Source organism: Leucoraja erinacea, chromosome 33 (assembly GCF_028641065.1).
Source record: "Leucoraja erinacea ecotype New England chromosome 33, Leri_hhj_1, whole genome shotgun sequence".
NCBI lineage: Eukaryota > Metazoa > Chordata > Chondrichthyes > Rajiformes > Rajidae > Leucoraja > Leucoraja erinaceus.
Window position 1 is genome coordinate 2,306,006 of NC_073409.1, and position 14,371 is coordinate 2,320,376.

General features: G+C 46.0%; 1 protein-coding gene across 1 annotated transcript in view; it reads left to right on the forward strand.

Annotated features, from left to right (window-relative positions):
* The window catches only part of LOC129712547 (multiple C2 and transmembrane domain-containing protein 2-like), a 167,359-nt gene that overhangs the window by 84,428 nt on the left and 68,560 nt on the right, over positions 1–14,371 (forward strand). Inside the window, exons 9-12 of the mRNA XM_055661038.1 lie at positions 1,392–1,556; positions 2,256–2,386; positions 8,165–8,351; positions 9,803–9,896. Coding sequence (XP_055517013.1) covers positions 1,392–1,556; positions 2,256–2,386; positions 8,165–8,351; positions 9,803–9,896 — 577 coding nt within the window. The remainder of the gene's footprint in view (positions 1–1,391; positions 1,557–2,255; positions 2,387–8,164; positions 8,352–9,802; positions 9,897–14,371) is intronic.

Genomic DNA, 14,371 nt, shown 5'->3' on the forward strand with positions numbered 1-14,371 from the left:
GGGGTCGTAGGGTGAGCGAGGAGGGAAGGGGTCGGCTGGGGGAAGGGATGGGCTTCACTTTCTTTTGAGATGAGGGTAGAGACGCCGTTCGCCATCGCGAGTGGCCCTGGAACAGATGTGGGGGGGGCAGCGGTGGGGGGCTGTCAGTGGATGTAATGGGCCAACCTGCTGGATAGTGCCTGACTGCCCGCATTCCCCTCCCTCCGACCCCATCTCTCTCTCTCTCTCTCTCCAGTATAGTTCCAGCATATGGAAGTAATCTCCCCTCCTTCCCACCCCCCCCCCCCCCCCCCCCCCACGATCCACAGCCCCGTTAACAGCAAGCTTTGCAGTCTACATTCACAAGCATTATAAGGCCAAGAGGAGAAGACATTTGAACTAACCAGATAGAAGTCGCTTCCAAGATAAACACTCAATTAAAAAATTAGACATACCAGGCTGTAGATTTCTTTTGACATATTTCAGAAGAGGTTCTGGTGTTCATCTCCAGTGAATACCAGATCGTAGCGGGCTGCTTTGATCCTGTTTTGAAGAGCAGCTCCCCTAATCTGCCCTCACTAACATATAAATCCACAAGTGCTCTCCAACGCCAGACGGGACAGTGTTTGGCACTTTCAAGCCTAACTCCGGGAATGGCTCAAAAGACGTTTCCACCAGTGGGAGAGTCTAGGACTAGAGGTCGCAGCCTCAAAATTAAAGGACGTTCCTTTAGGAAGGCGATGAGGAGGAATTTCTTTAGTCAGAGGGTGGTGAATCTGTGGGTCAAGTGAGTTTATTGTCATGTGTCCCTGATAGGACAATGAAATTCTTGCTTTGCTTCAGCACACAGAACATAGTAGGCATTGACTACAAAACAGATCAGTGTGTCCATATACCATAATATAAATATATACACACATGAATAAATAAAATGATAAAGTGCAAATAACAGATAATTGGTTATTAATAATCAAAGTTTTGTCCGAGCCAGGTTTAATAGCCTGATGGCTGTGGGGAAGTAGCTATTCCTGAACCTGGTCGTTGCAGTCTTCAGGCTCCTGTACCTTCTACCTGAAGGTAGCAGGGAGATGAGTGTGTGGCCAGGATGTTGTGGGTCTTTGGTGATACTGCCAGCCCTTTTGAGGCAGTCCCTTGTGTTGGATAGTGTTACTGTGTGGGTGTTGCTGGTCAGTGTGGCCACAAGGACTTGTTTCCATGTAGTATCTCTTTTCTAAACTAAATTAAATTGAACACAACATCCATTAGCAAGACATTTTCTGATTGTAAAATCACTGATGAAGCCCGTGTATGTATTGGTTGTGACTTAAGAATTGCACTTGGTGTAATGTCCGAACCCTCTCTCTTCTTTCCCCCCTGGCCTGCCCTGCCCGTGTACGTAATTGGCGCTGAAGACGAGTTTCATCCAAAATATCCGCTTGTCCGATTCCCTTCGCAAGAACCAGCTGTGGAACGAGATTGTCGGCGTCACCCTGTTTGAGGGCAAGGGCCTCCAGGAGAGGGCAGCTGAGCAACGTTACGTGAGGTTCAGGCTGGGAGATGAACAGTATACCAGCAAGGTATGTATCAGCAGGCAGATACACACAATGCTGGAGCAACTCCGCGGGACAGGCAGCATCTCTGGAGAGAAGGAATGGGTGACCTTTCGGGCCGAAACAGTTAATCTGTGGAACTCATTGCCACAGAGGCCTGTGGAGGCCATCAGTGGATGTTTTTAGGCAGAGATAGACAAATCCTTGATTAGAACGGGTGTCAAGGGTTATGGGGAGAAGGCAGGAAAATGAGGGGAGTCAGAGATGAGCCATGGTGAATGGCAGAGTAGACTCGATGGGCTGAATGGCCTAATTCTACTCCTCTGGAGAGAAGGAATGGTGACATTATAGGAGTAGAATTGACATTTGGCCCATTGAGTCTACTCTGCCATTCAATCATGGCTGATATCTGCCTTCCATCCCATTTTCCTGCCTTCTCCCCATAACCCTTGACACCTGTTATAATCAAGAATTTTGTCTACCTCTGCCTTAATAAAATCAACTGATGGCCTCCACAGCCCTCTGTAGCAATGAGTTCCACAGATTAACTGTTTCGACCCATTCCTTCTCTCCAGAGATGCTGCCTGTCCCGCTGAGTTACTCCAGCATTTTGTCGCCATCGTCGGTGTAAACCAATATCTGCATTTAATTATTAAACCTCAGCATTTGTGGTCACTCGGTTTTAAAGGCCATTAAATTAAATCTTGTCCCTTTCCTCCCCTCTAGGCCCTGTACAAGTGCGCAAACCCTCAGTGGAGAGAGAGGTTTCATCTCCATCTGTTCAACGACAGGCCAAATATTTTGGAAGTGGAAGTCTGTGGGAAGGACAGCATGAAGCAAGAAGAAAGCTTTGGCGTGTAAGTGTGCAACATCACATACATTGCTGCTGTTGATTTGTACGTGTTGCCAAATACAGTAGTATCATCTGACGGAAGTTGGACAAACTTGTACACCAAAACTTCCATCAAAATAGGATTCTTCACCCCCTGACCCACATTGCTTACTAGCCAATGATGTAAAATTGGAGTCAGTCATAAGGAATAGGAGCAGAATTAGGCCATTCGGCCCATCAAGTCTACTCCGCCATTCAATCATGGCTGATCTATCTCTCCCTCCTAACCACATTCTCCTGCCTTCTCCCCATAACCTCTGGCACCCATTCTGATGAAGAATCTATCTATCTCTGCCTTAAATATATCCGCTGACTTGGCCTCCGCAGCCTTGTGTGGCAAAGAATTCCACAGATTGAATCAACATTTCACATGTTTAATCAATAATGTTTTATTATTAATGTTTAATGTTTTATGTGTCGTTCCTACCTGTCATGTTGTCACTTGCGGGCGGAGCGCCAAGGGAAATTCCTTGTATGTGAATCCTTGGCCAATAAACGTATTCATTCAGATTCACCACCCTCGGACAAAATTAATTTCCCCTCGACTCCTTCCTAAAAGAGCGTCCTGGAATTCTGAGGCTATGACCTCTCGGTCTAGACTCTGACTCTCCCGCTTGTTATGTAGTTATGAGAAAAGGTGGCAACCTATTTGTAGACTTCTGGGTTGTAAGATAATCTGTTTTTAGTCTGGCCATGTAAAGCCAGCAGGACACCTTCCCCGCTGCTCTGTGTGAAATGGCAGAAGAGGGAAGATTGCAACAGGCCGATTACTTTACATGAACAATGAACCCTTGGCTAAAATAATTCCCAGAGCGGGTGAGGAAGTGGACAGCGATTCAATGTCCTGTTACATTATTTGCCTTGTTCGGCAGCAGATGTAAATTCCTTCAGGCCGCTGAAAGCGCATATTTTCATTTGCCGCGTTTGCGATTTCTCATAATTATCCTTAAAACAGGGGAGACTGGAATGTCTGGGAGGGTGTGTGAGATTGGCTGATATATAGATACAAAATTCTGGAGGAAATCAGCGGGTTAGGCAGCATCTATGGAGAGAATGAATAGGCGACGTTTCGGGTGGAGTCCCTTCTTCAGACTCCATAGATGCTGCCCCACCCGCTGAGTTTCTCCAGCATTTTTGTCCATTTACACTCTATACTGATCATGTTGACAAGTCTAATTTATTCATTCTTGAATGGATGAATGAATAAGTTTATCGGCCAAGTATTCACATACAAGGAATTTGCCTTGGTGCTCCACCCACAAGTGACAACATGACATACAGTGACAGTTTGGAATGACACATAAAACATTAAACATTAATAATAAAACATTATCGATCTTGCTCTTTTCTCCCCAACTCTGCACCTGAGTTTGCCTTTAAATGGGGGCAAGTTAGCATTAAATGCCACGATACACCTGTGCAACATAAAACACAGGTACTATCACAATGTTAAAGACAGGTACATGGATAGGACAGGTTTGGAAGGGTATGGACCAAACACTGGCAGGTGGGACTAGTGTAGATGGGCCATGTTGGTCGGTGTGGGCAAGTTGGGCTGAAGGGCTTGTTTCCACGCTGTATGGATCTGTGAAAAAGCTGAATAGTGCTACACATGAACAGGCCATTTGGTCCACCATGTCGGTACCAAACACAATGCCCAGTTAAACTAACCTCACCACATGATCCACATCCCTCTATTTGGAATCTGGAGGTAGACAAGAAATGCTGGAGTAACTCGGCAGGACAGGCAGCAACTCTGGAGAGAAGGAATGGGTGATGTTTCGGGTTGAGATCCTTCTTCAGACTGGGAGTCGGGGGAAAGGGAAACGACAGATATAGACAGTGATGTACAGCAGTGCTTCTTAAACTGGGGAATTGTTCACCCAAGGGTGAATGAAATTATTTTGGGGTGAATTAAACTAGAGGGGTGAATGACTTAATTTATTCAGATATTTATATGTTTTTTTCCATACCTGTAAAGGCATTGGCATTAAAGTGGTTAGTCAGCTCTTAATGGTTTTAATGGCAGCAGAGTGTTTTTTTCTCTCTACCTATGTTTTCTAATTTCAAAGTAGCTGGATATTTCCCAAATTCACTGTAATATAACCTTTTAGGGAAGACCAGATGAGCTAGTGGGATCATAAATGTATAAATGGCAACACTGGACGATTGCTGTGCTGTTGAACTGTAAAGGGCCTGTCGCACTTGCCGATTTTTTTCGATGACTGCTGGCGTCATATCAGTGCCGCCAAAAGGTTTTGAACATTTCAAAATCCAGCGGCGACCAAAAAAATGTTGCGGCGCTTGAATAAACACGGCTCGTCATACATCATCGTGCCGCATCACCACGCAAATTATTCTGTGACCTGGTACGTCAATCAATGATGCCGGCATTCGCCGAGAAAAACGGCAAGTGGGACACCCTTAACTTTACTTTGTGTAGCATCTACCCCATCTAATCCTGTGAGGAAAGTAGTGAAGATGGACGGAGGAATTGTCAAACATGAACTTCATCGCTTCCCACTTGTGTATTGTACATCAATTTGAAATTAATGTGAGTGGGTTCTGAGAACATCTTCTTGCTAAAAATACCTTGTTACAAATTGCATCATCTACAGGTTTAACAGCAATAGACAATCTAAAATATATTAAGTGTTATTATGAAATAAGTTATGTAAAAGGCTGTACCCAACTGGAAGATAAACATCGTGAAAATGTTCAGAGATACAGCATGGAAACAGACCCTTCTGCCCATCGTGCCCATGCCAACCATACCCTAGTTCTATGTTATCCCAGTTTTGCATTCTACACACTAGGGGCAAATTACAGAAGCCAATTAACCAACAAGCCTGCACGTCTTGTGAGTTGAGTTTGGTTTACTGTCTCTTGTACCGAGGTCCAGTGAAAAGCTTTTGTTAAACAGCGTGCTAACCAGTCAGCGGAAACACAATACATGGTTACAATCGAACCAGTATCTGCAGTTCCTTCCTACACAGTAGATCCACATCCATGTAAAGGACATTTGGACAGGTACATGGATAGGAAAGGATTCATAAGTCATAGGAGCAGAATTGGGCCATTCGCCCCATCGAGTCTACTCCATCATTCAATTAAGAGCAATGCTGTATGCCGTCTATGACTGTGACTCTAAGTGACTGCAAAGTGTGCTTTTGGTACATTTGGATGGACAAAGATTTTGGGCGTGGGGAAGTGTTTGTGGAATGTCCATCCATCGCAGAGCGGAGCAAGGCAAGAGAAGATGATAAAGACCCATGGGGAGGAAGTGGATGAATATTTCTGGGGGAGAGGAGGAAATGAGTATCAGCAGGACTTGCCCGAGGAGTCTGTCATTGTTTAATGAAGACATGATAGAGGCTGGGCAAATTGCAAGCAGAAGGCAAAGTGAGTGCCGAGACATGGTGAGGTGGGATAAAAATAAACCATTGAAAGATAGGGTGAGAACAAAGCTGGAAATAATAGACTTGCAGAAACCAATGATGATGGGATATGGCAGGATTTGTGCAATGGGTATAAAGTATTTTTCTGCAGTAATTTCAGGATTATGCTTGCTGTTCACTGGACTGATTAAAAAGAAATAAATCAGACACCTCGGTATGTTGTCTCGTGGATAGTTTAGTGTGTTCATATGTCCGATAGATTAGGATGTATTGTGCAACTCGGGGGAGCAGGCCAAACAAAACAGGTTACATCCGAGTTGGATCAAAGCCAACATTCTAGCAGAGAGCTGACAATGGAAAGTGGCAGCAACTTAAACCAGTGATGAGGGAGAGGGGCAAGCACCCTAGACTAATAACAAGATTCCAGCAAGAACAGGAAGGCAGATTATTATCTGAATGGTGTCAAGTTAGGAAAAGTGGGGGTACAACGAGACCTGGGTGTGCTCGTACATCAGTCATTGAAAGTAAGCATGCAGGTACAGCAGGCAGTGGAAAAAACGAATGGCATGTTGACCTTCATAACAAGAGGAGTTGAGTATAGGAGCAAAGAGGTCCTTCTGCAGTTGTACAGGGCCCTGGTGAAACCCCACCTGGAATATTGTGTGTAGTTTTTGCCTCCAAATTTGAGGAAGGACGTTCTTGCTATTGGGGGAGTGCAGCGTAAGGTCACGAGGTTAATTCCCGGGATGGCGGGACTGTCACAAGTTGAATGAATGGAGCGACTGGACGTATACACTGGAATTTAGAAGGACGAGAGGGGATCTTGTTGAAGGTTGTATAGAGTTAGATATAGCTCTTGGGGCTAATGGAATCAAGGCATATGGGGGAAAAACAGGAACGGGGTACTGATTGTGGATGGTCAGCATTGATCATAATGAATGGTGGTGCTGGCTTGAAGGGCCGAATGGCCTACTCTTGCATCGACAAATGCTGGAGCAACTCAGTGGGTCAGGCAGCATCACCGGAAAAAATGGACGGATGACGTTTTGGGTCGGGGGCCCTTCTTCAGACTGGAGGGGGTGAAGAGCTGGAGGCTGGAGGTGAGAAAAGATCCATCAAGGCTGGCCACAAATGTCCTCGGGCAGGGTGGTGCCTGGTAGGTCCGTTGTTGGTTAGGGAAGGTGTGATCTCAAGAGAAATAATGTGGAGAACCATGGAGTTGGTAAAAAGACTAGGGTGGGGTTTAATAAGTTACAAGGTTAGAATTCAATATTTATACCACTTGGTAGATCAACCATGATTGAAAGGTGTAGTAGACTCGATGGGCCGAATGGCCTAATAATGCTCCTATGTCTTATGGTCTATGTCTTATGGTCTAAGTGTTTTGAGTTTATCTAGAAATTGTTCCCTTTTTCCCCCTCCCTTTTGGTCAACTTTCACTGACTGAAGTCACACACAATGTGAAGCTGAATCTCTGGTCCCGATTATGTGCAACATTTAGTCCCCTCCATCCTTGCCCTTGATGAATGCCCTTCTCTTCCTCTATGCATGAGAGGGATGACAATCCATTCAGTTCATTCTCAAGCTTTCAACCCTCATGGAAGTTGAGACCACACGTTTTCATGCACAGACTACTCGAATCATTTCTTTAAAGCTGGATTTACAGTCGCATGTTTCTGAACGTGCCGCTACAAATTTGAAATGTTCTCTCTGATTGCAGAGTCAAAGTCATGCAGCGTGGAAACAGACCATTCGGCCCCACTTGCCCATGCGCACCAAGGTGCCCTAACTACACTAGTCCTACCTGCCTGCGTTTGGCCCATATCCCTCTAAACCTATGGTCGGCTGTGGACCAAGTTATTGGGTATTTCTAAGGTGGAGATTAACAGATTCCTTTTTTAGTACGGGTGTCAAGGGTTATGGGGAGAGGGCAGGAGAATGGGATTAGGAGGCAGCGACCAGCCATGATTGAATGGCAGAGTGGACTCGATGGGCTGAATGGCCTAATTCTACTCCTATAACTTGTGAACAAGTCGATTGTCTCTTCCTTTTCTCTTGCTGTTCCTCAAGTTTGCCACTGCTATGCAGAGCTGCCGGAGCAGGTAGTTGAGGCAGGGTGTCGGGGGTTATGGGGTGAAGGCAGGAGAATGGCTTTGAGAGGGAACGATAGATCAGCCACGATTGAATGGTGGAGTATACTCGATGGGCTGAATGGCCCAATTCTGCTCCCATGACTTATGACTTATGAATCCAATCCATGTACTTGTCCAAATATCTTAAGTAGATGTACATCTCCTGTCGATGTGGATTTCCGTAGAGGTTTACTGTCTGTCCAAATATTTCAGGTGCACGGTTGATCTTTTGGAGTTGCCCAAGGAACACGTCAGCCACTTGGACTTGCCGCTGGTGAATGGAGCGGGGTCGGTTGTTCTGCTGGTGACGTTTTCAGCTTGTAGTGGAGTCTGCATCTCAGACCCAAGCGTCAGCCTGCTCGGCGATCCGACTGAGAAACATCAGATCATTGAGAGATACGTAAGTAATGGTTCAGGTTTCAACGGGTCCAAGCAGGTGGTACGTTTAGGCTTCCTACGTGAATGTGTTTGACTAATTTGTGCCGTCATCCCTAGGTGGGAGATTTGCCCAGCACCGGTTTTCCCTTCAGTAACTGTGTTGAAGGCCAAGTTCATGGTACAGGTCCACTGCCAATTTTCCGGCACCCTTGGTTCCAGAGCCTTGCCGTATTATCCGTTTTGCCGGACCAACGGAGGTCGCGGCAACGGTGATATCGGCGCGCAAAGTCGGCCGTGGAATGCCGGCTCCGACTGGGCCGTAGTTCCAGAGCCACAGCCGCAGGGGGCAGTTCGACCCGCCGATCGGCCACTGAAGTCCTGACGAGGTTGAGATTGGGGGGGTTTGTCCAGATTAAAGGACAGGCCAGACCACCAGTTGCTGGAAATATGTGGTGGATCTGTATTATGAATTTTCTTGGTATGATTTAAGCTTTCTCTAAAAGACTCGTGTCTACAAAAAAATTCAGTCACCAAAACTCTGGAGATGAAGTTAATCTTTTGCATTTGCAAAAAAAAAAAGTCTTGAAGTGAGTTGTCAGTCCGTCAAATGATCTTAGCTCAATTAAACACAGTTGGCATGGAAGAGGACAAACGGGTGCTATTCTGAAGAGCCTAACTTTGGCCAAACATGTCTTGGGCTTGCGCTCCAAACTCGGATAACTTCACAGCGAGAGAGCAGAGGAATTCCCAGCCGTTCTCCAGTTGTAGTGCGGGCGGCACAGACATGCTGCAGGTAGTGCGGTTGCCTCTTGACTATTGTGATGTGAGTCTATCCTGACCTCCAGTGCTGTCTGTGTGGAGTCTGCACCTTCTCCCAGTTTCTGTGGGGCGATCTATCATCTTCCTCCCTTCCAAAGACGCACGGGTTGATCGATTAATTGGCCTCTAAAAAATTAGTCCAAATTGGGCGGCACGGTTGCGCTGTTGTAGAGTTGCTGCCTTACAGCGCCAGAGACCCGGGTTCGATCCCGACTATGGGTGCTGTCTGTACGGAATTTGTACGTTCTCCCCGTGACCTGCGTGGAATTTCTCCTGGATCTTCAGTTTCCTCTGTACGTTAATTGGCTTGGTATAAACGTTAACAAAATTGTCCCTAGTGTGTGTAGTGTAGTGTTGATGTGCGGGGATCGCTGGTCAGTGTGGACTCGGTGGGCAGCACTGGATCCCTAAACTAAACTAAACTAAACTCCTGCGGAAGTGTGGGGAAGTGTTGGGCACAAGTGATAAACCGGTGGGAATGGGGCTAATAATATGACTGTGAGATTGATTGTGTTGGCATCAACGGCCTCATGTGTCATGAGAAAATATGAAGATATGTATAATGACAGTGTGGTGCCTGGCGAGGGGGGGGTGAGCTGGGGAAATTCTCTCTGTACAATTCAGTGAGTGTTTTATTTTTATGTTTGATCCCAGAGGTTGCGAAACACTTTCCAAGACATGAGTGACATTGGCTTTCTCCAAGTGCAAGTGATCAAAGCCTGTAACCTGCTGGCTGCTGATTTTGCAGGTACTGTTTCATGAACCTTCACAGTCTATATATCGACATGCTGGTGAGTTCTCTGCAGACAGAATGAACTGCAGACGCTGGAATCTTGAGCAAAACGCAAAGTGCTGGAGTACCTCAGCGGGTCAGGCAGCATTTGTGGAGGGAATGGACAGGCGACGTTTCGGGTCGGGACCCTTCATCGGATTGATTGTGGTAGAGTTCCTATCGGAGGTAGAGGGGTGAAAGCTGGAAAAGAGATCAGGGTGAGAATAAGGATGGCAAGTGATAGCTGGAGAAACGAGGAACTGCAGATGTGTAAAACGTTGTTGAGGCCGCATTTAGAGTATTGTATACAGTTTTTTTTTTTGTTTTTTTTGAAAATATTTTTTATTGGAGATAGGTACATAATCTATTACATCATTACTGTCTTACATTTTTAAATTGATAATATTGTCGGTTATTACATTATCTCCAATACTTTTTGCCTTTTTCTTCATTTTTTTTTAAACTAGATAGAACTAAAGAGATAGATGAAATAGAGGAAGAAAAGAAAGGAAAGAAAAACAAAAACAAAAAAGAAAAAGAAAAAAAAGGGGGAAAGAGATAGTTAAAGAAGAATGGAAAAATTTATTAAAAATAAAAAACATTGTTCGAGATATGTTTGTACATTTCAGAGTGTAGCATTTCATCCAATCTTTAGCCCGAGCGCTAGTCAGGTTCCTGTGCTGAACTATTCTGACCCTTTAAGTAATCAATAAAAGGAGACCATGTTCCAACGAATAATTCCTGTTTGCTTTTTAATAATTCCTGTTTAATAATTCCTATTGTATACAGTTTTGGGCGCCATGTTGTAGGAAAGATGTTGTCAAGCTGGAAAGGGTGCAGAGAAGATTTACAAGGATGTAGCAGGGACTTGAAGGCCTGAGCTATGGGGAGAGGTTGAGCAAGCTAGGATTCTATTCCTTGGAGTGCAGGAGGATGAGGGGTGATCTTACAGAGAAGTATAAAGTCATGTGAGGAATAGATTGGAAGGTGCTCAGAGTCTCTTGCCCAGAGTAGGGGAATCGAGAACCAGAGAACATAGGTTTAAGGTGAGGGGGGGGAAAGATTTAATGAATCAAGGGGTAACCTTTTCATGCAAAAAGTGGAAGGTATAGGGAACGAGCTGCCGGAGGAGGTAGTTGAGGGCAGGTACTAATGCAATGTTTAAGAAACATTTAGACAGGATCATGGATAGGACAGGTTGAGGGGGATAAGGGCCAAACGCAGGCAGGTGGGACTAGTGTAGATGGGATATGTTGGTTGTTGTGGGCAAGTTGGGCCGAAGGGCCTGTTTGCATGCTGTAAGACGCAATGAATCTATGACTCCAAGTCTCCCCTCAACCTCTGACATTCCAGAGAAAACAATCCCAGTCTATCCAACCTCTCCCTGTAGCTGGGATCCTCTTATCCGGGCAGCATTCTGCACCCCCTCCAAAGCCCCACATCTTTCCTGTAATGGGGTCGACCAGAACTGCTCGCTTCATTTATAAATTGAGTATTTTTCCAGCATCGCGTTGGAATGTCCGTCTCAGAACTCCGTCTGGAAATGTCAATTTCCTTTCAGTAGATTTATAGATACAGAATGGAAACTGGCCCTTCGGCCCATCGAATCCACACCGACCATCGACCGCCCGTTTACACTGGTTACAAGTTGTCCCACGCCTTACACCATTCGCAGCAATTTTACAGAGGGCCAATTAACCTGCAATCTTGTATATCTTTGGGATGTGGGAGGAAGCCAGAGCATCCAGAGGAAACACGCACACACACGTACACGCACACACACACGTACACGCACACACGTACACACACACGTACACACACACACACACACACACACACACACACACACACACACACACACACGCACACGCACACACACACACACACGTACACACACACACGCACACACACACACACACACACACACGTACACACACACACATGCACGTACTCACACACACATATACACACGTACACACACACACACACACACACACACACACACACACACACACACACGTACACACACACACACACACACACACACACACACACACACACACACACACACACACACACACACACACACACACACACACACACACACACACACAACACACACAAACGTGCAAACTCCACACAGGCAGGACCTGAGGTCAGGGTCAAACCTGGGTCTCTGGTGCTGTGAGGCAGCGGCTCTTCCTGCCATTAGTGAGAAGCATCAGAAGGTTAAAACCATTGCAGAGCTTGTGAAGGGATCCTCCTCATTAACCATTGGGATAGATGTTGCGAGATTGAAATCCCTTTGCCTAAAGACTGCGGTGAGGGGTGTGAACTGAGGCCACACATGACTGCGTCTGACCAATTTATATAATCTCCACCACAACAAGCAGATGAGTAATGCAGCATTCGGAACAAATCCACAAAGCATTGACTTTGTCGAAGAGATGAGCTGTATTAATGAAGTTGCTGTAAATCAGGGTGGGAGGGACTGTGATATTTCAGTCTAATACACTGCAGCTTCATTGTCTGCTGGTGAGCTGCAGCAGGAGGTCGAATTTATTCACCTGCTGTCATCATTCTTTGCAATTTAGAACCTTGATTTGGAAGCTGATGATGTCTGCGGTGACCATGATAGATGCCCTGTAGCCTGTACACATCAAGCTGCTGTCTTGTCTGTCTGTCTGTCAGGCGTGATTTCTCCATAATAAGCCTTTTCCCCCCCACTCTCTCAGTCAGAGCAGTTTGGCACCAGATCTCTGAAACCACGTGGAGATTTTCAATAAATCTGATTATGTTTGGGGCATCGTTTTAATATTGTTTTAAGTGGAGCACTCTGTATTTAGGAGAGTGAGTAAATATTTGGTGATGAGATTTGGCTGCAAATCAGTCCATCCCCGCAATGAAACGAGCTCTCTGGATTGAAGGTGTGTGTGTGGGAAGGGACTGCAGGTGTTGCTTTACACCAAAGATAGACACAAGCTGCCCAACGAAGACACACTCGTACAAGTCCTGCACTAATCTCATCTATTAATAGCAAGAGGAGTTGAGTATAGGAACAAGGAGATCCTCCTGCAGTTGTACAGGGCCCTGGTGAGACCGCACCTGGAGTATTGTGTGCAGTTTTTGGTCTCCTAATTTGAGGAAGAACATTCTTGCTATTGAAGGAGTGCAGCGTAGGTTCACCAGGTTAATTCCCAGGATGGCTGGACTGTCATATGCTGAAAGAATGGATCGACCGGGCTTGTGTTCCCTGGTATTTAGAAGGATGAGAGCAGATCTTATAGAAACATACATAATTCTAAAGGGATTGGACAGGCTAGATGCAGGAAAACATTTCCCGATGTTGGGGGAGTCCAGAACCAGGGGCCACAGTTTAAGAATAAGGGGTAGGCCATTTAGGACTGAGATGAGGAAAAACTTTTTCACCCAGAGAGTTGTGAATCTGTGGAATTCTCTGCCACAGAAGGCAGTGGAGGCCAATTCACAGGATGTTTTGAAGCGAGAGTTAGATTTAGCTCTTAGAGCTAACGGAATCAAGGGAGATGGGGAGAAAACAGGAACGGGGTACTGAGTTTGGATGATCAGCCATTATTATACTGAATGGCGGTGCAGGCTCGAAGGGCCGGATGGCCTACTCCTGCACCTATTGTCTATGTTTCTATTCTCCCCACACCATGGAGGTGATGAAGTGGTGGCGGCGTTGATGCCTTGGATGTGGCGATACATCGCGGGTTGACCCGCGGTCAACGGTCGATAGAGAACAGCCGCGAGAGAGGGGGGAGGAGAAGAATGGACAATGGGGACCCAGCGTGGGGGAACCACTGTGGGGTGGGAGAGAACAAAAGGAGGAGCCGGCGTGCTTTGTAACTTTGTCAGGGCCGTAGGTGAACGCTGTTTGCATACATTGGGTAGGCAGCAAAGAATCTCACTGTGTCTTGTCACATGTGACAAATTATTCCACTCCATTCCTGCAACTTCTCCAGACTATCCCATCCTTTAAGAAACAGTTGGACAGGTACATATTATGGACCAAGCGCAGGCAAGTGGGGACTAGGGTAGCTGGGATGTTGTTCGCCGGTGTGGGCGAATTGGGCCGAAGGGCCTGTTTTCACACTGTATTTATCTATGACTCTATGTAGCCACCCAGAGCACACAGGGCAATTTGTGAAAGCCAATTAATTTACCAACCCCAACATCACAGTGAGAACGTGCACACTCCACACAGACAGCACCGAAGGTCAGGAAATGTTTCGATGATTCCATTTTGAATAGTTTATTTTCTCTGAATGTTGTGCTCAGAACATTGATAGTCTTTGACAGATGGTTTACTGAGCTGTAGGTATGGCTTTGCTGTCTGTTGCAAGTTTGTAAGGGTATTGAGGGCAGTGAACAGAATGTGATGTTTGAGACCTAGAAGGGGTCTAGCAGACACAAGGAACTAGAGATGC